The sequence below is a fragment of the Lutra lutra genome, chromosome 6 (genome assembly GCF_902655055.1).
Source record: "Lutra lutra chromosome 6, mLutLut1.2, whole genome shotgun sequence".
Taxonomy (NCBI): Eukaryota; Metazoa; Chordata; class Mammalia; order Carnivora; family Mustelidae; genus Lutra; species Lutra lutra.
In genome coordinates, this window is record NC_062283.1 from 128,508,447 (window position 1) to 128,533,145 (window position 24,699).

Sequence of the window (24,699 nt, forward strand, 5' to 3'; positions counted from 1 at the left end):
AAAATTTAAAAAATTGGTGCCTCCCACAACTCTCCACTGTAAAGGGACATTTTCCCCTCTGAGAGTCATAGCTCGCCCTCTTCAGAGCAACCTCAAATTGGCATATTCATATTTTTTTGCGTATCCAGTTGGTTTCTGTAAATAGCCAGCACTCCCCCAGAGCCATGTCTGGAGAGTAAGACTGAGGGTCCAGCTGGAAATGCTGTTTGAGGATAAGTGAACAAGAGAAGATCAATGTTTCTTGTGTGGCTAAAAGGCATTTCTAAAAGAATAATTACAGAATGTTTTTAATCAACATATAGATAGCCATTATAAACATACAAAGGGACGTTGTTGAAATAATATGTATTTTTTTTTTAATTTTTTTTTTTTAAATTTATTTATTTGACAGAGAGAAATCACAAGTAGGCAGAGAGGCAGGCAGAGAGAGAGAGGAGGAAGCAGGCTTCCTGCCGAGCAGAAAGCCCGATGTGGGGCTCGAACCCAGGACCTGGGATCATGACCTGAGCCGAAGGCAGCGGCTTAACCCACTGAGCCACCCAGGCGCCCCTAATATGTATTTTTTTATCATTTTTTTAAAAAGCTCACACTTTATAGTTATACTGTTTATTCATAATGTAGGTAAGAGCTCATTACCTAAGTACATGGGAAAATAGGAGGACTTTTAGAACCCGAAATAACACCGCCTAAAAGTAGTTTCCCCCTCTCCTGATGGCCTCGTGAATAATGTATCTTGTGGGACTAGAACTTGGGAAAAATGAATCACGCTCTGTGGATGATTTTTGAGATTCCAAAGTCCACCCAACCCTGATAAGTGTGGGTTTGAGTTTTCTTCCTGCTCATCGAGGAACCGTCCTTTCCAGGGTGTCTGTTTGTGTTCAGTCTTTTGACAAATTTTCCTTTGCCCCAGATTACCTCCCTTCTGTGAGTGTTACGTGACTAAATCACCTGTTTCGAGAAAAGTGAAGTGTTTCGTATCAGATGAATAAATGCTCTCACCTCAGACTGTAGAAGGGAAGGCCTCCTGAACGCGGTCCTGCGCCCAGCCATCCCTCAGTTCTCCCCAGCACCTGCCTACGAGCCATGTGCTGAGTTTACAGAAAGTGCCACCCATTCACTTGTGAGGACTCAGACTCCACAGCCCTTGGCTCGGTAGCCCAGTAGTACCATTTCTGACGAACTGCCATTAGTTGGGGGTGTGAAACCCAGGTGTGGTGTGCCTGCGAGAGCTTAGAGCTCCAAGAACTAGGTAATGCATCCCTAACTCTCATGCCTCAAACCTAAGGAGGTCTAAAGGACCCCACTCTTAGCCTTCATTTTCTTGTGGTTTAGGGCACAGTAGTGCTATTTGTTAAAAGATAAGCCTTTTTCCCCTTAATTTTTTACTGACGTGTGTGTGATAATATTTGTACAAAAAAGTGCACAACAAATCATAAGTGTATCATCTGAGTGAATTTGTGAAGTATAAACATCATCGAGATCAAGAAATAGAAGACAGCCGGTATCTCAGAAGTCCCCTTACTTGTGCTTCCTCCCGCCATCCTCTTACCTCCAGCATAACCGTTACCCTGACTTCTAACCACATGGACTAATTCGTTTTGAATTAACCCACACATATAGCACTCAGTCTGTCAACATTTGTGTGTGTATGTGTGTGTGTGTGTTGACAGGTCGTCAGGAGGATTTTGATTGTAAATCCCTGTATAATTAGGGAGTCCAGAGAAGCTACTGGCTTATCCAAGGGAATCTTTAACAAAACCCATCACCCAAAAATGTGCTTTGGGCCAAAATTGGGAAGAAGAAGGCAAAGAGGGAGAATCAAACCCATTTTGTTGATAAAAGATTTTATTTATGGCCACCTTCTTCTTCTCGGCACGGTGTTCTGGGGATAATGGAATACCCTAGCTAGGACTCTTTGGCCAGACTAACAAGGAATTGGAGAGGCTAAGTGCTCACCAAGAGTTCCGTGTTTGTGTATAAAGGGGCTGTTCTAGTACCTCCCTTACGTGAACATCCCATCTCTACAACCTCCGCTTCCCAGAACTCGCCCAGGGAACTAAGAAAGTGACAAGACTGTGCACAGTGTTTCGAGGCCGTTCTAACAGGCATGGTTTTCTGGTTTTCTGGTTTCCAGCACATGAAGGGAGGGTGGGGCTGCTTGTTCTCTGACCGCAGCGGAAGTGACGGCTGAAAAGCCTGATAAAAGGGTGTGGTATTGAAAAGCCGTAAAAATCAGATCCAAGAACTCAAAAAGCTTTGGGCCTGGGAGCAAGCAGCCTTACAGCCCTTCAGAGCCCCCAGGACACCACCACGCATTGTCATGCTCCCAGTGATGATCCTGAGTCATTGTAAAAAGTGTAAATTATGTGCACTTTTGGAATGAGAAAAAGTGCTCCCAAAAAATGAGTAGGAGTCTGGCTCTGTAATCAGCTTGGATCAGCCCTGTATCTGGTACTCGCAGCTGCGTGGCCCTGGGCAATTTACTTAACTTCATCTGTAAAATGGGGACAGTAGTGTTCCTTCCTCATAGCTCCGTTGTGTGGACGGGATCAAATTCCGGGTGGCATTCCTTGTAAGTGCTAGGTGGATGTTACCTGTTACTAGTTTTGGGCACAGTGACAAATAAGTAGGTGGAACGTCTGATTCTTTGGTTACAAGTGAGATGTTGCCATTTTAAAACATTTTAAAACAAAGCTTGAGGGCGCCTGGGGGTTCAGTGGGTTAAGCATCTGCCTTTGGCTCAGGTCATGATCCCAGGGTCCTAGGATCGAGACCCACATTAGGCTCCCTGCTGTGCAGGAAGCCTGCTTCTCCCTCTCCCACTGCTTGTGTTCCCTCTCTCCCTGTGTCTCTCTATGTCAAATAAATAAAATCTTTAAAAATAAAATAAAGCTTGAGTTTCTTGGCTATGGCCTCTCTAAATACATAGACCGCTACAAAGTAACTACTGCTCTGACTTGAAGTGATACAGACATTTGGGCTTTGAAGCAATTCATCATATAAATTAAAATTAACTGGACAAAACCATAAGGCGACAAGTAAAAGCTCAAGAAGAGGAGCATATAATGGTACGTTCTCCTTGAATCTAAGGTTGCTCTGATATCCGAGTGTAACCATACGTGGCCCAGATACACATTGTCTCCTTCCTTTCCTTTCTTCTCGGTGGGGTCCTGTGTGCCCTGGAAATAAATGATGAGCCCTCTCTTTTCTTCCTTGGTGCTTACTTAGGTGGCTGATTTATGAAGAACCTGGATTTCAGGGTATGCCTTTTGTCCTGGAACCTGGTGAATACCCCGACCTGTCCTTCTGGGACACAGAAGAAGCGTACATTGGATCCATGCGGCCTCTGAAAATGGTAAAAATGAAATCTAACAAAACGTTCTTGGAGTCTGATTCTTTGTCAGCTTGACGTTGATAGTTCACAGGCTGGGACTTGGAAGCAATAGAACCAGACTTGTAAAAACACAGATCTGTAGCAGATGGAACCTCTTGCTAGAGGAAATAAGGGGGTGACTTGTTGGACGCTCTAGATGGAAAAAAAAAATGGGGATAAGCCCATGTTGTCTGCCTTTGAGGCATTTTCAGCCTCGAAGAGCCACACTCGGTGCACAGAGCTGCAGCCCCCGTCAGGTTTAGGAAGGGAAGACAGTGAAGAATTAAACCTGTGGAAAAACAGGAAGGACGGGTAAAGTCCACCTTCAGGTGGTGTGAATGATGTGATTAGGAAATCTTCATGCTCAATCAAGTTGGGTCTTAAAAACCACGCAGCACTGTGCTAGATGGAGATGTCAGGGAATATTCTGCATGAACCTGGGCGGAGCTGGGAAAGCCAGGGCAGGTGGGCACCAGCTCAGCTGTGGCAATCAGAAGCTGTGGGGGAGGGGGGCAGCTTTAGGAGCCCTGGGACAGGATGTGTGACTATTGTCCTCCCCAGCATCTGCCTCTGCTTCCTCTCCACCGTGCCCCTGTCTTTTGCCACATTCCTTCTGTCTCTCCTGCTAAACTCTAAGCCTTGGGAGGACGCGGGTTGCGCCTGTCTTGTCCCCTGTGGGGAGCACAGTGTGTGCGCAGGGTAGCAGGTGCTCGCTAAGTCCCCGTGGCAAGAGGGAGGCTCTTGTTACAGTCGTGCTTCTGAAATTGCACTTTGTGGCTATTTTCTAGAGTCAGTTTGAAACAAATTAGAAAGTCATGGAGATAATTTTTATCTTAACTTTACCTCCTTCCAAAGCCTGTGGGTTAATTACCTCCCCCACCCCATCCCCCGCCCCCCCCCCCCCCCCCGTGTTTGCTGGTCTTCAAGCAAAACTCATTTGCATTATAAATAACTTTTTCATTATAAATGATTTTTTTCTAAAAATCACTTGCAAAGAATGAAGTTCAGTTCGTTTTGTGAATATAAGAAAGAATTGTCCTAGGTTTTGAGGACTGTTTCAAATGATATATAAAGCTGTGACGTTTAGGGCATTGGAAAAAGATACTTTTGAAATGGGTGCTTAGTACACTTAGTCCCCCTCTGCCCCCATCCACAGAGGATATTTTCCAAGACCCTCAGTGGGTGCCTGAAATCATGGATGGCACCAAACCCTATATATACTATGTCTCTTTCCTATATGTATATGATAACGTTTAATTTAGAAATTAAATTATACATTTATTATAACCTAGTTTATAAATCAGGCACAGTAAAAGATGGACAGTAATAATAAAATAGAACAAGGAAACAATATACTGTAGTTTAAGTCGTGTGAGCATGGTCCCTCTCTCAGAACATCTTACTGTACTCTAATGGCCCTTCCTGTGACGCAGTGAGATGTAAAGTGTCTGCCTGGCGAGGTGAAGCAAGGTGAGGGGCGTGGGCGTCCTGATGCAGTTAGGCTACCCCTGACCTTCTGACTTTGAGTCAGGAGGAGGAGCCTCTGCTTCCAGACTGTGACTGACCGCGGGTAACAACCTGGAAAGTGAGATGCAGATAATGGGGGGATACTGCACTTGGTTGGTTCAGCTTTGGTTTGTTGATAAAATCAGCAACATTCCTTTATAATTACAGTTCATTTGGTGCATGTGAGTACCTTTGGCTGCACTTAAAAAAAAAAAGAAAATAAGAACCGTTCTATATTGGTGGAAAATATTCTCCTGACTTTCCCGCTGCCGATTGTAACTCTTACCCCGTTTATCATTTCGGTGTAATAATAGCTTTCTCTGTGGCTTCTTCTTCGTGATTTTTTTGGTGATTTACAACAACTTTGTTTTAAAAGTATAACCAACCCCACAGACCCATCCTTTGGGCTAGTTTAAGTTCTAGCAAGCAGCTCATCTAATTATTTCAAGAGTCCTCCAGGGGGCGCCTGGGTGGCTCAGTGGTTAAGCCGCTGCCTTCGGCTCAGGTCATGATCTCAGGGTCCTGGGATCGAGCCCCGCGTCGGGCTCTCTGCTCTGCGGGGAGCCTGCTTCCTCCCCTCTCTCTGCCTGCCTCTCTGCCTGCTTGTGATCTGTCTCTGTCAAATAAATAAATAAAATCTTAAAAAAAAAAAAAAAAAAAGAGTCCTCCAGACCCTAGAGGGAACTTGTGTGAACTCAAAGATGTTGTAAGCCCTGGGTTGCAGAATCCCGTGCCTCCAGAGGCCAGGCAGCAAACAGCCTCGAATGAGGACGGCAGGGAGTTGAACTGAGAGAGGAGTGGAGATCGGCCAAGGCTGCCCAAGTCCCGGCAAGAGTGGGAGCCCAGGGGAGAGCTAGTCCGTGCAAGGGGCTGGACGGCGCCGGGGGTGGCTGCCACCAAGAACTTGTGGCCAGGGCTGTCTGAACTTAGGACTGCTTTTTAAGGGAAATGAGAGAGATGCATGTCCATGAGACATTTTCTGAATGGGAAAACAAAAACAAAAAACATAGCTTATTGGGTTAAAAAACAAACCCACCACGCAGATCCAGCTTATAGACCTCCTCGGCTCCACACGGCCTTCCTCAGTCTCCCTCCACATCGTTGGGACGTCAGAACCGTCGCCCCCTCACTTCTACAAGAGGCTGGGAGGCCGCCCGCTGACCACCCGCTGCCGTGGGTCGTACGAAACATGATTCTCTCCACTAAGAGCTGTGTTTCTGACCATATTATTTTTCTTTTCAGGGCGGACGTAAAGTTGAATTCCCTACAGATCCCAAGGTAAAAATGTTTCTTTTAAAATTTTTATTCCTGGGGCGCCTGGGTGGCTCAGTGGTTTAAAGCTTCTGCCTTCAGCTCAGGTCATGGTCTCAGGGTCTTGGGATCAAGCCCCGCATCGGGCTCTCTGCTCGGCGGGAGCCTGCTTCCTCCTCTCTCTCTCTCTGCCTGCCTCTCTGCCTACTTGTGATCTCTGTCTGTCAAATAAATAAATAAAATCTTTAAAAAATTTTTAAAAAATTTTAAAAAATAAAAATAAAAATTTTATCCCCATTCCATCCCCATGAAGATAACGTGATTTTACACATCAGCAAACGTAACTGCAGCTAAAGGAAGTCATCCCAACTGACACATGCCATCCCTTTGACTGGAAGATGAGGTTAATGGCACTAATAATCCCTCCCAGTATGTGTGGCATGGCTTAAAAGGTTCATCGTTGTATTCGGTTTATAATTTGTGGTTGTATTTACTAATTGCGGGGCCAGTTGCTGCTCGTCAGTTAGCCAGGAACAAAACTGAGTTCTCAAGACAAGATCTCCCTTTCTGCTATTTCTACTTTGTACATTTATGACGCATTGATTTTATTTTCTTTTTTTTTAAGCAGGCTCCACACCCAATTTGGGGCTTGAACTCATGACCCTGAGGTTAAGAGTTGCATGCTTCTACCAATGAATCCAGTCAGGCACTCCTGTATTTCATTTTTAAAGCAATATAGGATCCTCTGGTTCCTTAGTTTGTCCTAAGCAAAATTCTAAATATTGGTTCTAACCATCGAACAAAACCAATTTTTTAAATCAATTATTTATAAACTGCCCTTCGAACCTGGCTTTGGGCTCTGCCACATCAGGAAAAAGATTCAGAGTTTTAAAATGATGATACTGCCATTTAGTTATTTTAAAAACTATGATCAGAAAGTCATATTAAATGACTGATTTAATATTTAGCTGTTGAGACATTTAACTTGTTACAATTCTGGTCTGTCTCATTTCTATTATAGGTAGTTATTTATGAAAAGCCTTTCTTTGAAGGAAAATGTATGGAATTAGAAACAGAAATGTGCAGTTTTATCACTGAAGCAGATGAAACAGAAGAGAAGACAGATGACAGTTTGCCATTTACGTCCGTGGGCTCGATGAAAGTGCTGAGAGGAATGTGAGTAGGGGGGGAGTAACTGGAGGGGTTTCTTTTTTATCCCTTTAGTAAAGTAATACACATGTCTTCCCCACCCCACCCTCCCACACACACCTCCACCACCGTGGAATGAAAACCATTCCGGGTAGTTGGTAGAGTGAATTTCAAACATATTCTCAGTCAGCTGGGACCTAGATTTGACACAGTGGTTCAAAGGGCTGGTTTGGGGCCAGTCAGCTGAGAAAGACTAATAAATTGACCCACACTGATCAAATCTACATCTTGTTTATTAATATGACACTCCAAACAATTGAACTATTAGTTTACTTTCTATTTTTTATGATATTTTACACTTTATCGATCTTACATATTTCCATTAGATGTATACACTGAAAGTGGTCTTGTAAATAGGCAAAACAATTTTAATTAGTCACTGAAGAAAGTTTATCCAGTTTTATTTGCTGGAGTTATTTTTTTAAGATTTACTTATTTATTTGAGAGAGAAAGAGAGCATGTGAGTGGGGGGGAGGGGCAAAGGAGGGAAGAGAGAGAGAGAGAGAGACTCTCCAACAGACTCCCCTCAGAGCACAGAGCTCAATGCAGGGCTTGATCCCCAAACCCTAAGACCATGACCTGAGTTGAAATCAAGAGTCAGATGCTTAACTGACTGAGCCACTCAGGGGCTCCTGCTGAAGTTCTTTTGAGTCAGTTCTTTTTAAACATATGCACACACACATATACACACACACTCCCTCTATTCCTTTACAGAACATTGATGTATATTCCTTATGTTGTTCTTTAGGGAGCCATTCCATTAGTCTCTTAAATTTTAGAGAAGAATTCCAATAGTCATAGTGCATGAGTCTCTGTCTAGCTTCATAACTGTTAGTGTCTGTTAATGAAACATAAATACATGGGAACATTTCTAACGCTGATGAAAACTACTACTCCTTCATGTTCTTTCTGTTGCAGTTGGGTTGCTTATGAGAAGCCTGGGTTTACAGGTCATCAGTATCTGCTTGAAGAAGGAGAGTACAAGGACTGGAAAGATTGGGGAGGTTACAATGGAGAACTTCAGTCTTTACGGCCTATATTAGGTGTAAGTTAAAGAAAGCCTAATAGATAATACTTGATCTCTTTTGAACGATAAATGGCTAGCCTTTGAATTTTGAATTTTTTTCTTAACAGGATTTTTCAAACGCTCATATGATAATGTACAGTGAAAAAAACTTTGGATCCAAAGGTTCCAGTATCGACGTATTAGGAATTGTTGCTAACTTAAAGGAGACTGGATATGGATTGAAGACACAGTCTATTAATGTACTGAGTGGAGTGTAAGTGAAATGACCCAGTCGGGATTTTAAACAATTTTACCTTGGATTGTGTTAAATTGATAGTGTCTCTGACACAGAATAGGCACTCAGTAAATAAGCATGTCAATAACTACATATGAAATCAGTCGTTTAATAGGTACTGCTACATATTTTCATAACTGCTTTTTAAGATCTTTCTCATATAGTCTTTTTTTATGTATAGTATCACATTGCAGTAGGCAGTAGATTTGGGGTTTCATGATAGAAATCCACAGATCTACTTCTCTTATCATTCTGCATGGAAAGATCTCCTGGATTTCTTATGCAGGAATCAAATAAAAAATAATGATCTGATACTAGAAAACGGAAGTTGGGATAAAGTCCCATTCAATTTTCCTATGTCCTTGCAGGGGAGGAAGAATTTTCTCCTACCCATCAAGATTCTTCTAGCTGGTCTAAGAATTAAATTGGCATAAGATAGATGAATAAGAGAAAAATATTAAAAAGCACCAAAGTTAATTACATGCTCATGGAGGTCCGATAATGAAATTGAGACCCAAAGAAATAAACCGGGCAGGCAGTTTTTATATATTTTAGAGAGACAATACATTTGTTAGGAATTGACAGGATAAAACTTGTTTGGAAGCTTCGATTAGAAAGAAATTCTAAACAGAATTTGGGCTAATGTAATAAAGTAGTAAAAAGTAACAGGGTTTGTTCATACAGCCTTCTCAGCTCTAAATTCCCTGTCTCTGGTGATGAGAGCGTATTTCCACCTGGGTACAAGGAGGGTGACTTTCACATGGGAGATTTTTTCCTGTTTTCTGAAAGGCAGAGGAAGGTCTGAGAGTCCTTTTAGCACAGGTTGCTTCTTTTCTTTCTTTTTTTTTTTTATTAAATCTTTTTTTTTTTAAGATTTTATTTATTTATTTGACAGAGATCACAAGTAGGCAAAGGCAGGCAGAGAGAGAGGTGGGTGGAAGCAGGCTCCCCGCTGAGCAGAGAGCCCGATGCGGGGCTCGATCCCAGGACCCTGGGATCATGACCCAAGCTGAAGGCAGAGGCTTTAACCCACTGAGCCACCCAGGCACCCCTAGCACAGGTTGCTTCTTAAGTAACTTTACTTTGAAATAATCAGTACACCATTGTGGTCATTTTGGGGGTGGCCTGCCCGGAGCCCCTACACCCTACATCTGCTCCATTTTATTTCTTCACTATTATTTTGACATAAAAATTACTGTTTCAGTGTAGCTGGAGTTAGCAATTGAATGCTTTATTATTGCTAAGGTAAGCTTTTATTGGAAGATGATCAGTCAAGATTCTTCAGGATATACATGACTGCAAGCCCCCCTAAACTGCTAGAAGTGACGAAAGTGCAGTTTATCAGACTATATAACTTAAAAGTCCTGGAAAAGATTTTTGCTTCAGTTGTGGCTGGATTCAGGTTTAGACACTGTCATTAGAACTTGCTCTCTGTCTCCTGACTCAGCTTTTTTCCCATGCTGGCTTTGTTTTAGGCAGGCCACTTACATCTGGTGGCCTGTGGCAGCATCATCTGCTTTTTGTTCCTCTCACTGTGTCCAGCCGAAAGAGCATCTCTTTCCCACGAGAGTTCCAGGTTTGACTTTGATTATCTCAGCTTGGGTCATGTGTACCTGCCTGAACCAATCTCTGTAGTCGAGAAGACGACTGTGCCTGTGTGATGTGCCCAGTCTCAGAGCAGGGTAGGGCCACTCCCAGAGGAGCCACTTAATATATGATTGGGGTGAGTTTTTTCCCAGGACCACCAGAAAAAATGAGGACAGATACTGGATGGGCAAAATACATGTCTATTAAAAGAAGTTAAACAATTATCCTTATGATCCAGGTTGATGTCAGTTAGAATTTGTTATAAGTGAGAGAATTCTTACATAATTAGATGAAATTATTTGACATGGGTTCTGTTGAAAGTGTTGGATGCTAGGTCTTTTTATGAGTAACATAGGCTATTTGGATCATTCTAACCTCAATTCTGTCGTATTTCGTGGAGCCTCCCATAGGATCCCTGGATATCTGAGATGTGTCTACAGTGTAATGTTTTACTATTAGTCACATTCGCCAAATCGTTGTGTAGGCTGTTGCTTGTGGTGCCATCTTGACAGGGTGACATCCAGGACTTCTGGGTCGTCATTCCTAGCAGGACATGCCTTCTACCAGGTCCTGCTATGACGCCCTAACATTTTACAATCTGCCATAGACAAAAGGTATGGCATGGCATCTGAAATGTTGCCATGGCTCTTAGTATTTTAGATTGCCTTTAAAGTTAATTACTTCAAGGAAAATAATGACCAGTTCAGTCTGGAAAAACAGTTGTACACTTTGGTACTCACCAGGTGTGTTGGTTCCATTAGTCAGAGTCCATCATGCATCCTAGCAGAGGAAGCAAAGAATGCTGGGTAGAATTCCCTTAGGGCATTTTTGTAGATTTTGCTGTTAGCACAGGTAGAATCATGCCCAGAGCCAGTCTTTTTTTTTTTTTTTTAAACCCAGCCTTTGTTTACTTGAAATTAGCTTACTTTATAAATGTTGCTTTTATAGGTTTCTATTTTTAGTCATTTCTGTTGTATTTCCTGGCTTAGGCCTTTTTTCTGGTGATAGCAGTTGAGTTGTGGTATTGGGGGAAGTGGAAGGGAGGTGTGCACACATCACCCCCCCACACCACTTCCTTTTAAATTCTGCGGTTGTGGAAGGGCTTCTGTATTCACCAGGGCCAGCTGCTTCCTCAAGTTCATTTAGTTGGTTATCTGACAAATATTGATTGAGGTCTGTTACATGCAAAGCATTCTATTAAGTTCTCACAGAAGTCACAGTATCCATATAAAACATAATCACAGCTACAAAAGACCTAGAGATTATACTGAGCAGAGAGAGATTGATTTCCAGATTGTGTGCAGGGAAGACTTTGGCTTAAGAGGTGGCAATGGACCTGGGCCTCCTGAGGTAGATAGCTTGAGGAATGCCAACACAAGGGAGGAAGTCCGGCCTGTTTGTTTTTAATAGTTTCAAAGAATAGTGATTTTAATGACTTTATTCTTCTTGGCAAATAAGAATTTTAGTTTGGGTCTTCATTTCTCAGTATGGAACGCAAACTCTTTTCAGAAAACTTTTTTGAGATTCCTGTTCTGGCTCTCTCCCAGGAGATTCACTATCACATGGGTAACACATTCCCTGGGTGGTAAACTCATTTTTAGCTCAAAAACAGAGCCCAGCCTTCAGGAGGGAAGCTCGTGAATCCAGCCACGGAAGCGTTGGGCCCTGCATTCCGTTTCTTACCGCAACATCAGAAGAAACTCCCTCTCACAGCTCCTACTAAGCCATTTCAAGTTCTGTGTTATGTCCTTGTTCACATGGTGGAAACTGGGCTCGTTTTTTTAAAACCAAGAACAAAAGGAATTATGTCTAGAGTCCAGCTAAGAAAATTAGAGTGCCGTCATTTTAATTTCTTTTTCCTTTTCTCTGCCACGGAAGGGCCAGTCTGCCCTGCCACCCGGGAGTTCTGAGCAGTGACTCCGCCAGGCTGGGACCTGCCGGTACACGTACTTGCTCTCAGCCCACCGCCCCCTCCAGTCTTGTAAACAGGGAAGTGTTGATTCACGTGTACAGAATATGTTGAGGCAAGGACAGTAAGGAATTTTCTTCTTACAAGTCTCAAGTAGAAGTTATAGATACAAAGGAGAATCTCAAGTCTGAGTTTTGGGGTTTTATTTTTACCCTCCTCTTAATGGGTGATTCATCCGGGGCTACAACTCCAAAGGTAAACAGCATGACCGTCAATTCAAGTAACATCTTAATAAGTGTTTTTTTTTGCTTCAACCTCCATGAATTAGCTAGGTTTATGTGGTGTTGGGTGTTTCCTTAGAAGTGATTTATTTTATTTTATAGGGAAATAGAGTATTCTCACTTGTTAGTTATATGAAGATATATATTTAAAACATGCTAGATAAAGCTTCCTCCAAGACTCACTCAGCTGCCTTCTCTCCTGTGGTCCATCTCTCCCCATTCACAGCCTTTTTCCCTCCAAACCTTGAAGTCAATCAAGCAAAAAGGCCTTTGAACCCTCTGCTTTCCTTTAACTTGTTTCAGATGTGGGGACTGCTAGGAATACTTTGATATGATATGGCTTAACCTCTTTTTCTTTTCCTTTTCTCTTTCTTTATTTCTTTTTTTTTTTTTTAAAGTCCTGGTTTTTGTCAGTATTCTGGCCACGCAGAAACTCCTCCCCACACAGTACGATCCCATGCTCCCATTGGAGTGTCTCTTCTCTTCATAAGCCAGAGGCTGTCCCCTGAGGCTCCCAAACGCTGTACAGCCCCACGCAATGTCAGCGCTGGGATCCTGGCGGACCCCCTTACCTATGATGAAAATACGGCCTTTCGCAAACATTAAGTGACCCCTTCAAAGTTATCTGGAAACTAATGTCATGACCACATCTGGAACTAGTCTCCTAATTCCTGACCTCACAGCGTTTAAGAATAGGCTTTTAAAAATTGCTGATGAGGTTCTGAAGTAGGGGAGCAGTGTTTCCTAAAACAGACTGGCTGGCCTGCCAGCAGGTACTCTGTTCAGACAGCCAGAAGGGTGCGTGCAGACGTTCGCTGTCCTAAGCTCCTTGACGCTGGAGATTTTTGCGGTGTTCTTTTTATCCTTGATTGCTGTTCATTTCCTAATAGTGACTGCATTTGAGATTTTGTCTGAAGTCCAGCCCTTTCGACAGTAAAATCATACCCTGTTCGTTATGCAGTGTGTGGACTGTTTTAAGTATGGCTTAACATAAGAGTAAATGAAAGGAGACTTGACAGCTCGGGTCATGACACAGAGTGGGGAGCCTCAGGAGACACAGTTAGGAGTCCAGCCATCTTTGGCCACTAGCTAATCAGTGGTGTCACTCTGTGTCACCCTGAATAAGTCACTTCCCAGCCAGAACAAACACCAGCAAGTAATTCCATGTGCTACTTCTCAGCCATCAGTAAATTCAAGGGCAGGGACTGTCCCTTCCAACCTTGCATGCCTACTGCCCTCTAGTTCCTGGCGCACGATAAATGACCAGTCAATGTTTGTTGAAGAATCAGTGAATTCACTTTTCTGTGTCTTTAGCTTTTCCTTTCTGTAAAATGGGAGAACCTGCTCCTCCCTAGGTTGAATGTGGTCAGAGATGAGAAAGCATTTTGGAAAGTTCTGAGTAAATATACAGGCACATGGTGTTAGTCCTTTCAGCTGTGAGTGGATCAGTAAGGCAGTGAATGAACTCAGGAGGAAATGCTGAGCTATCTTTCGAATATAACAGAACCGAAAAACTTTCAAAGGCTATGTTTGGCTGGGAAGCAGCATCAATAAGTTGGTTTTGTTGATTATCTTCTGAATGCAGATCACTTGAAAGGTGAGAGAAAACATCCCAGGAGAGAGTTTAGTATTTCTGACTGTTTGTTCAGTGTTGCTTACTCTACATAGGTCATGTCGGAAAACCTGTCCCCAATAAAATTTTAATTAATTAGCTGCATTTTTGGTATGTTTGTTAGTTTGTTTTTTAATGGTAAACTTGGAGCAATTTTTTATCAAGCAAATGGACATAAATCCACTCAGGATATGGAGAACTTTGTTTTACAGTCAACTTGGCTAAAATCGTAACGGTTTGCATAAGAAACAAAACTTATAACCCAAATAATCCTTGAACTGTTGTGATGGCCTTGCAAAAAGGAAAGCAATATATTTATAAAGATATCCAGCTCTTGAACTTTGATCGATGCGTTTATGCATAAAGATGATTACACAGAACAGGAAGGTCGCATAATTATTAATCATCCTTATCGTTTCAAAGAATATTTAAACTCAGGGGTAGTTCACTACTTCCCTGGGTTTGAATTTCCTGCATACAGCATGAGAGTTCTCTCTCTGTGTATACCTGCCAACCTGAAGAATGTGTTTTTCACCAAAAGAGGAAAATTACTATGATTTGTAAAAGAGGGATCACACTTCTGCCTCTATTTCCTCCCTTCCAGCTTCATTCTCTCCCCCATTGCCAGTGTCTCCTTTTCCCCAGGAATGCCCAATTTCTCTGTAGTTTCCCAGTACACTGGAGTCCGTCACCTCTCTAGAGCTTAGTATACGCTGTTCTCCCCTAGCGGTATTTTTTAAAAGGATTTCTTTTGTTACCTTTTTTTTCCACTGTGGTTTGTTGTATAATAGAGACATAGTTTCTTGTAATCTTTCTGGAAAAATATTAATGTCGACAACAAAAAGAACTCTTGCTTGCTTACTAAGAGAATGTCATAAGTACTTCTTGGAAGTCCAGATTATTTCCTTAGAACAGAATTAGAAAGAAATACAGACAAATACCCTCGCTTTCTTGGGGAATAGGATTTGGTAAGTGAGAACGCTAAAAGGTTCAGGTAAAGATACTTTTCCCTTGTCACTTTGATTTGTCATACAGACAGGTCTCCCAAAAGACTAACAGAGAATCAGAAAAATCAAGACTACTGATTATTCAAACAAATGGAAGTATCTTATGTTACGTATTTTCGTAAGTGGGTTTGATAGTTGTATTATACATGTAAACTGTGAACTCTAACAAGTCATTGTTTTTGTTTCTTTAGATGGGTAGCCTATGAGAATCCTGACTTCACAGGAGAGCAATATATACTGGATAAAGGCTTGTACACCAGTTTTGAAGACTGGGGAGGCAAAAGTTGTAAGATCTCTTCTGTTCAACCCATTTGTTTGGTAAGGAGTTAATACTTTTATATGAGAATATTTAACTGAATTCTGGATTTCCTTAATGTGTACTCCTGGTTCATGTAATTCGTAACACTGTAGAAACTATTCTGAAATTACTTTTAACAGTGATTGCTAATGATCTGGAAGAAAAAACTTTTTCGAGATGTTTGCTCTACTCATTTCCTTCTCTCTTCCCTTTAAAAATTTTTAGGATTCTTTAACTGGCTCAAGGAGACGAAATCAGGTAACTTAAAAAATAATCTCTTTTTTTATAATTAGGGGCTTCCACTGAAAAGCTGATCTTATGTGTAAAATGTGAGACATTTGGGATATTTTGTTAGTTTCACCCGTTTTTATACCTGAAAGCATAATTGTATTTTAAAATTAGATTTAGGTTTCCTTTACGTGCTTGACAACACATACCCACATCTAAATATTTCTTATAAAATGCTCTTATGATAGAAAGTTGAATTTGATATCATCATGCTGGGTCAATTTACATTAATACACTAAGATTAATATCTCAAACAAAACATGTGGTTATTCGAAACAGTAAAATGAATTTTCATCTTTGCTGTGTCCACATTAGACAAACATTTTATATGGTCTCTCTTCTATGGCCTCTCACTCAAGCCTTTGAATGACTGCAACTGAGGTGTTACATTTCTTATTGAGGCTTTTTAATGGATGTGTTCAGAGTTCAGACAGCCCTAATTACAGAGGCGCAAACACCACTGTAGCCTCCTTTATTGGCATACACAAGTTTCTAATAAGTCAGCAAGTATCTACCATTGAGAGGGAGGAAAACTATACTATGTTTCCAAAATATAATTTCTTGTAAATGTTAGAACTGATGAACAATTACTTTTGGCCACAATAAAGCTTTAAAATGCCTCACGGCTTGTTGTGACAGGGTGTTCTATAGAAACCCGCCTCTATTGTCGGACTGGCCTTTGATGTCTCTGAATTAGAGCAGCGTGAATGGGGAGCAGCCAAAGTATTCTAATTGATCATTACTGCAGAAGTAGAAAATTAAAGGATTTATGAAATTCCTAGCTGTTTATTGTCACAGGAGCTAATAGCTCACGTTTGCATCGTTTCAAAGGCTGAACGAGTTCATGTGTTTAGGAGAATAATTGGACGTCTTTCTGTTGACTTTTTCAAAGATTCGGTTGTTTTCGGAACCACAGTTTCAAGGTCGCAGTCGAGGGTTTGAAGAAACAACCAGTCAAATCGACGATTCCTTTTCCACCAAGTCTTGCAGAGTTTTAGGAGGTTGGTAAGTCAAACGGTGGGTTGGCACAGCCCGATCGCGGAGACGTGAGGATTCACGTATCTGCACAGCCCGATCGCGGAGACGTGAGAATTCACGTATCAGCACAGCCCGATCGCGGAGAGGTGAGAATTCACGTATCGGCAGTCCCACGTTCAGGGACACCTTGGCATTCTGCGAAAGCACCAAACGGGACAGGCCCGTGTCGGTATGAACCCGTACCTTGCCGCATCCGAGCGCTGGGCATCGGAGGGCATGGGCTCACCACGCCGCTCTCCGGTGCGATTCAGTCCAGGTTCTCTACTCTCCGGCCTGTCCTGTCACCCGCAGCGGGACTCTAGATAATCTCTAAGGTGCCTCCCAAGGTAGATTTTTTTTTTTTCCAGGTAGATCGGAGTAAGACAGGCACTCTGTCAGGCAGCGCATGGCCGGAGTGGGGCTGGCGTGTATGGGATCAGGGAGCGCAGCACCCTAGAGCTGGGGGGAGAGGAGGTGGGACCAGGTCGTGAAGGCTCCCCCTGAGCACACGAGTTTAGACGGATACCGTAGAAAACACAAGAAGGGAAAGGCCGTGAGCTCGAAGTGTCTTGCTGAAAACAGTTTGACGGAAGCTCTAGAAGGAGGGGAGCCCAAAGTCAAGGGAAGTTGGTCGGGAAACTCTGGGAGCCACCTGAGCAGGTGAGGAGGAATTATGTCTAATAATAATAATATTAGTAATGGTGCCATTAATCACCTAGTCATTGGTGATCTCAACACCACCATCTCGTCACGTAGCCCCACACAGTAGAGCCTGCACTGGGTTTGCATTCGAACGCACAGATTTACGGCAAAATTCCAGTGGGTCAGCACACACCGCCATCTCCGTTCCGGTTCCCCTTCAGCCCTTGTCCTGCTGCACTTCGTAGGAGCAGATGCACACCCCGGCTCTTCATCTGTGTCCGTCTCAGCTCACTAGGGCGTCAACTTTACGATAGCAGGGACTGTTTTGTCCTCGCTTCTGTTGCCAGCAGTGGAAAAGTACCTGACACACAATGAGCTGGATAAGCATTTGTTGGATTAAAAGAATGAACAAAAACCCCGCTCATCTGGGGAAGCTGGTAAATCACCACGTCACTGACGATGCCGAGGCCCACAGGGGCTGAATGACTTGTCTAAGTCACTGTGGTATTTCGACTCACGGCCCGCTACAGAGGTGCCGGAAACGAGGACAAAGGAGAGAAATATGGGGAGGAAACCTGTAGATCCAGGTGGTGGACTAGCCGTGACAGCTGAAGCATTATTCAGAGAGGACTCAGGGCTACGGAATGGTGGCCCCCCAGGAGAGGCTCCAGGAATACTGGAAGGTACACAGGGAAAAACATGAGTAATTTCGTGGAGGAAAAAAAAATATTTCCCAAATACAAAACTAACAGCTGACTTCTTAAGAGTATCCATCTGCAACAAGAGGGAAAGCAGTAAATAAGTGTAGGTATATTTGAGGGAAGAACAGTTAGCCATATGCATTGTGCTTTCTAGCAGGTCACCTCTCAGAATCAGACTTCTTGAAGAGAATATCCAAAGTACATGTTGAATATGTGCGTGGTTTTTCCTGTTTTAGCTGGGTTGCGTATGATGGAGAAAATTTCTCCGGGAATCAGTACGTGTTGGAGGAAGGCCACTATCCTTGTCTCTCTGCGATGGGATGCCTGCCCGGAGCAACTTTCAAGTCTCTTCGTTTTATAGACGTTGTAAGTATGTCAGTGTGACCACGTGTGACGGGGCTGCGGGACGCGCATAGCTGATGGAGACCAGCCTCTAGGCTTCCTCAGGACTTAAAGTCAGAGGCAGAGAAAACAGTTGCTGTAGAACTCTCCATCCTGTAACTTTTTGGTCTCTTTATATATCTTTTTCTTTTTTAAAAATTTTTTATTTTTTTAAGATTTTATCTATTTAAGAGAGAACAAGAGAAGGAGGGAAAGCAGGGAGGCCGACGTGGGGCTCGATCCTAGGACACTGGGATCATGACCTGAGCCGAAGGCAGACACTCAACTGAGTCCCCAGGCACCCTTCTTTTCAGATCTGGTTTGGTTTGCTGTTTTCTCAGACTCCAGATGTAGAGTGTTGAGTCACTGTGGTATAGTCATCAGGGGTTAGTTCAAGGCCCCTCTCCTGTCTTATTTTTTTTTCCCTTGCATACCTGATCCCTATTTCTAGTTCTCTCTCTTTTATAAGTACCCATTCTGATGTGCTTGGGATACAGCTTGGATATTCTTATGGATTTTTTAAAAATAAATCTGTACATTGGCTTTTAGTTTATATATGGTGTGATGCTATAGTTCTGATCATTATAAGCAGCCCAATACTTAAACAAATTTTAAGAGTTGTCCATTATGCTGAATGTACATCTAGTTTATTGATTCTAATCGGTGTAAGTATTCATCACCGTATTTTACATACTTAATCCCCTCACACATATCCCTTTTGACCTATGTGAGAGTCTCTTGGGCACACGTGTATTTAAAAAGAGTGGATTTGCTGGATTTCACGCGCATGAATATGCAGTTTCTCTAAGTACGGCCGAATCCCACTACTTGAGATCTTTGCTAGCAAGGCTGTGGGTTCCTGTTTTCTACATTGTTGCCATTACTGGGTATCCTCTCATTTCTGTTGGTTTGAAGACACTGGGCAAAAAGTATCATCTCGTTGTGTTGTTTCACTTTGAGTGGACCGGCATCTCCTACACTAATTAGTCATTTGGGGTTTCTGTTCCGTGAACTGCCTGTTTTACACCATTTGCCAAGCCCTTGTTCAGTGTCCTGTTATCTTTTGTTGTCGCTACTGAGTGGCAGAAAGTCGTCGTGGTTTTTAAATCTAGCACTCTGTTGTTTGAGACTTGCAGTCACGTCTTCTCCCAGTTTATCACGTACGTTGCTAGTTCAACTGATAGTGTCCCTTTTTGAACAGAAATCTTTCATTTTTATGTAGCCAAAGCAATATTCAGTAGAATAAAACATCAAGATAATGCTCAGATGTTCACGTCCAGATGTGTCTGTTTTTTGGTAGCTGATCTCTCCTAAAAAGCTTTAAACATATGTAGTTGGTGACTTGAGTTTTAAAAATAGAACATATGCGAAATGGCTTGATCTCCTCCCTTCCTGCCTGTTCAGATAACTAAAACATTGACCTTTCTTGAGATGTGAAAACAGTACACATGGAATGACATGTAAGATGCCTTAGCTTGTAAATAAGCAAATATCGAAAACTTGGATATTTAGCGTGCCTAGAATTCTTTTTTTTTTTTTTAATATTTAATTTATTTATTTGACAGAGAGAAATCACAAGTAGGCAGAGAAGCAGGCAGGCAGAGAGGGGGAAGCAGGCTCCCGGCTGAGCAGAGAGCCCGACATGGGGCTCGATCCCAGGACCCTGAGATCATGACCTGAGCTGAAAGCAGAGGCTTAACCCACTGAGCCACCCAGGCGCCCCAGCGTGCCTAGAATTCTAAAAGCTGCCTCTAATATATATTTAAGAAACAACAAAACAAACCCATTTCAGTTGTCCATTTTTCAAACGCCTTCCTTCCCCTAGTACTTGGCACGCATGCTCAGGCCACTTCTGCTACTCCTGTCGTTTCCTTCTGCGTTTTTATGTAACCTCATTCTTGCCCCGCACAAACCACCTCTGCACCCTCATCTGCTCTGTTTACTGCTCCATGGAATCTCCGTGCATGTCAGGGCACATCCACATAAATGAAGCCGTGAGTTGCCACACCCTGACCACAAAACTTTAAGCAGGGAGGAGATTTTTGATGTATTATTTATGATCTTAGGATTATTATCATTAGGGCTTAGACTGGGGTCAGAAGGGTCTATAATTTTAAAAACAAGTATGAGCCGCCAGCTTTTCATTTTCTGAAAATCAGTGGACTTCTGTACCCTTGTCCTCTTTCAGATGAATGATGGCTTGAACATGGGACTTCCACCCTGGTTTTGGGTTTTTTTTTTTCCCTCTCTTTCTAACGATAATTTCCTCCCAGGAAAGCCTGGGAGCACAAGTACACACAATCTGTTGTCTTACAATTAAAACAAACAAAAAAGACATTTGAAAAATGCTTACGAGGGGAAGGTTCCTTGATTAGGTAATTACCGCTGTCCCGCTAGACCCCAGTCCGCCACCAACTTAGACCTTATATACATGGCTCTCCAGCCCTTCCTTATCCTCCCCCACCAAAATGACAAAATTTAAAATAAATTACAAGTGTTGATGACTCAAAGACCCATTCCTTTGTGCCTAGGATATGTCCCCCCACACCTCCTGCTTTAAAACACCATTGTATTTGCCTACCTTTCTATGCAGTAGATAACCTTCCTGCCACTCTGTCCTTCCTCTCCTTAGCTGTGGGTATGGGTACACCCAGACCTCTGGGGAAAGGGACTTCAGGACAGGCTAAGCCTGGTCAGATCTTGTGATTTTTCCTTAACAAGATATTTCTGTATGAGTTCGAATTCTCATCAAAGCTGAGTAATGGAACTCTATTTTTGTTCCTCGACAGGAATTTTCTGAACCAGCAATTATTCTTTTTGAAAGAGAAGACTTCAAAGGAAAAAAGATTGAACTTAATGCGGAAGTAGTTAATCTCCGAACCCTAGGATTCAACACACAGATACGCTCTGTTCAGGTGATTGGCGGCATGTAAGTGAGTTGCCTACTTTTTATATAATAAAATACTTGATTTTTAAAATTAGGTTTGATTATATTTCTTTCTCTCCTATGCTACCTTAAGCAAACTGAAATTTAACCTCTTATCCCCTTATTTTCTATAAGGGTTAATAATTATGCACCTTCATAGTATAGTTTTCCCATTGGGAAAAGCCATGTGTGAGGTATTTTTTAGCTGATAAAACCAATTTTTATCTCTTCATCCAGATTTTTAATTTACTTAAGGCAAGTACTTGTCTTTAGCTCCTCTCAAGTTTCTAGGGGACTCCTCTGCAAACCAGTGCTCAGTAAATATACTGAGCACTTTTTTAGCAAGTAAGAAAGGGAGCTGATTTTTCTTATCCCTTTGAAAGACCGAGTCCTTTGGCTTTGGAGTAAGGACCGGGATTTTCCTTTACCTGGGAATTATTAGCGGCTGCTGTGCACAATGATTAAAGGTCAGTGTGGAGGGGCCCCTGGGTGGCTCAGCTGCTTAAGCAACTGCCTTCGGCTCAGGTCAAGATCTTGGGGTCCCAGGATGGAGTCCTGCATCGGGCTCCCTGCTCAGCAGGGGTCTGCTTCTCCCTCTTGCTCTGCCCATGTTCCCCTTCGAGTGCTCTCTCAAATAAATAAAATCTTGAAAAAAACTACAACTGAAAACGTTTTATGAAAGCCTCACAGGAAGTACAGGGCAGCCTTGTGGAAAGGACCATATTTCATTGCCTTATAAAAGGGAAAAACTTACCTGTTTCTATTCAGGAATGGATCTTTTTGGCATAAATACTCATGCACCAAGAATTTCCTAGTTGCCAAGAAATGGGCGCTTTAAGTGTTTTAGAAAATAGGGTAGTTTTCTTTTCTCCCCCAAGGTATATTTAAAGTATAAAGCTCGGTGTAAAAATGGGAAGCACTGTTAAATAAATATAATCAGGGCCAAATGTCCAATGGATATTGCCACTTACTGCAGTTTTCTTTTTTCCCAGATGGGTTACTTACGAATATGGCAATTACAGGGGTCGGCAGTTCCTACTGTCACCAGCGGAAGTCCCGAATTGGTACGAGTTCAGTGGCTGTCGCCAAATAGGTTCTCTACGACCTTTTGTTCAGGTACGGGTTTTCCCTCTCCAGGTTTTGAGTACTCTGAAATCGTTCTCTTTTTTTGTAAATGTAACTCCGCTTTTTAGTTTCAGTTTTAAGTATGAAATCGGTCACCCCTCCCCATCCCCTGAATCTTTGGATTTGGGCTCTGTTTCTGGTGCTAAGAGGCGGTGATGGCTTTCGGAAATGCCACCACACCAAGATCAGCCTGTGGGCTGTCTGCACGCTCCCTGGCCCCGGCACTTTGCAATTTTGGCAAATTCCTTGAGAAAATCCTGATGCCTCTGAAGGATGGAGCAGTGATTCCTAGTCCAACGCCCCCTCAGATCCCCTCCTGCTGTCGGTGCTTACTCTGTGCTCCCAACGGTGCTACCTCTATATGACCACGCCGCGGTCTTTGTCTTCCAGAAACGAATTTATTTCCGACTTCGAAACAAAGCAACGGGGCTGTTCATGTCCACCAATGGAAACCTGGAGGATCTGAAGCTTCTGCGAATACAGGTCATGGAGGACGTCGGTGCCGACGATCAGATTTGGATTTATCAAGAAGGGTGCATCAAATGCAGGGTGAGCTTTTAGGATTAGAAAAGGGTTTGCCATGGCCTCTTTTCTTCAAGTAGATGCTATTTCGCAACTCCTGGAGCACTTTTGGAAATAAATTAAGAGGTTTTCCATGAAAATATTTTTTAGCTGATAAAACCAATTGAGGAACTTAAAATGGGGGGTAAATCTAGCAGTGATCCAGACTGCAACATTTACATCCATACCTGATTTTTTTATGTAGTACTAGAAGGAACTGTCTGTGTTATTTTCCCCTTTATCCTTCATCTACTTATCATGGCTTATTTCAGTAAGCCCCAGCACTGTAAATGCAATTCATTCTTGGTTTATTTTGGAAGATCCCGCAGACAGACTAGGGCAAAGACCTACAACCCTGTGTTCAACACAGCCCATTGCCCAATGGTCATACCTTGTAAAATAGAAAATGGCTTGTCTCCCTCTTGCATCACTCCTGCCATATAAGACCTGGTAAAGTTGAATACAGTATACGACTTTATTAGAGAAGCTCGCGCTTCTGTTATTAGATTGTCTTTTTAACTCCTTCTTGATTTTATGAGCTTGACTGTTTGCTCCTGGTTTTTTCTTAAAACTGGGTGCCCATGAGTCAGCAGAAGGCATACAGCCCTGTGGAAGGGAGCACAACCTGCTAATTGGGTCTCTTGTGCTTGAGGGAGAATCATCCTTTCAGCAAACAGAAGTAGTGTTTAGACAGGCAGAGAAGCAAGCATGAGACACAGCAGCAGCTGAACTACAGAAGCATAAAAAAAGCCAACTTCTGTCTGAATTAAACACTTCAAGAAAACAGGGCCTTTCAGCACGTACTTTTAATTACTTCTAATAAACATTTTAGTGGTGTTAACTGTGAATTCGGTAGGTCAGTGAGAAACAGTGTCCTAGATTATCACTCTTTTTATCACCTGTATGCTTTTCATAAGCACGTTCTATAGGAGGATGTGTTAACGTCATGTGAACGCAGTAGATTCACATCAGAAAAGGACCCTTAAAATCTTTGCATTAAAACACACTCCACTGCATTTGTATTTTATCCTTCCTCTTTTTATAGCTGGATAGCATGCCTTTTTGGAAATTTCTATTAGATATCTCTTACAAAGGGAAGACAAGAGTAGGTGGAATTTCAAGTTTTAAAATAATAAAATGCCCTTTAAGCTATTTCACTGTTACAATAGCCTTTTAGATTAGAGATGCAGTCACATTCCAGAAGGGTCAGGCTGAGCAGAGATGGTTATAGGTCAGGGGAGATAAACCAGTAGACCCCTGCCTCTGATCATGGTCCTTGATGAAAGGGAGAGCTAATGTTCTGAGGTTTCCCTGACTCCCAAAGGGCAGAAATCTTACAAGGGACAAGAACGGAGAACTTTCCAGCACTCGTGTCACCTGAAGTGAAGGTTTAAGGATTTGTTATTTGATCCCAGTTTTCCAGCTAAAGCTGAAATGCCTCCTGTGGGGCAAATAGACAGCAAAGACAACTTTAAAAATCAGTTTGTGCCCAGAACTGATCATGATCCCTGAAGGTGTCTCTGTCTCTCAGCTGCCTTGTTTATCCCTAAGCAGATAGCGGAAGACTGCTGCCTGACGATCGTGGGGAGCCTCGTGACCTCTGGCTCGAAACTGGGCCTTGCCCTCGACCAGAATGCTGACAGTCAGTTCTGGAGCATGAAGCCAGATGGCAGGATCTACAGCAAGTTGAAACCGAATTTAGTTTTAGATGTCAAAGGTAAGAA

General features: G+C 42.6%; 1 protein-coding gene across 1 annotated transcript in view; it reads left to right on the plus strand.

The window, feature by feature from the left end:
• Positions 1-24,699, plus strand: part of CRYBG1 (crystallin beta-gamma domain containing 1) — a 197,975-nt gene that overhangs the window by 169,307 nt on the left and 3,969 nt on the right. Inside the window, exons 9-21 of the mRNA XM_047734833.1 lie at positions 3,229-3,355; positions 6,122-6,157; positions 7,152-7,306; positions 8,258-8,384; positions 8,474-8,619; positions 15,228-15,354; positions 15,560-15,592; positions 16,515-16,627; positions 18,219-18,348; positions 21,153-21,292; positions 22,282-22,405; positions 22,805-22,963; positions 24,530-24,692. Coding sequence (XP_047590789.1) covers positions 3,229-3,355; positions 6,122-6,157; positions 7,152-7,306; positions 8,258-8,384; positions 8,474-8,619; positions 15,228-15,354; positions 15,560-15,592; positions 16,515-16,627; positions 18,219-18,348; positions 21,153-21,292; positions 22,282-22,405; positions 22,805-22,963; positions 24,530-24,692 — 1,580 coding nt within the window. The remainder of the gene's footprint in view (positions 1-3,228; positions 3,356-6,121; positions 6,158-7,151; positions 7,307-8,257; positions 8,385-8,473; positions 8,620-15,227; positions 15,355-15,559; positions 15,593-16,514; positions 16,628-18,218; positions 18,349-21,152; positions 21,293-22,281; positions 22,406-22,804; positions 22,964-24,529; positions 24,693-24,699) is intronic.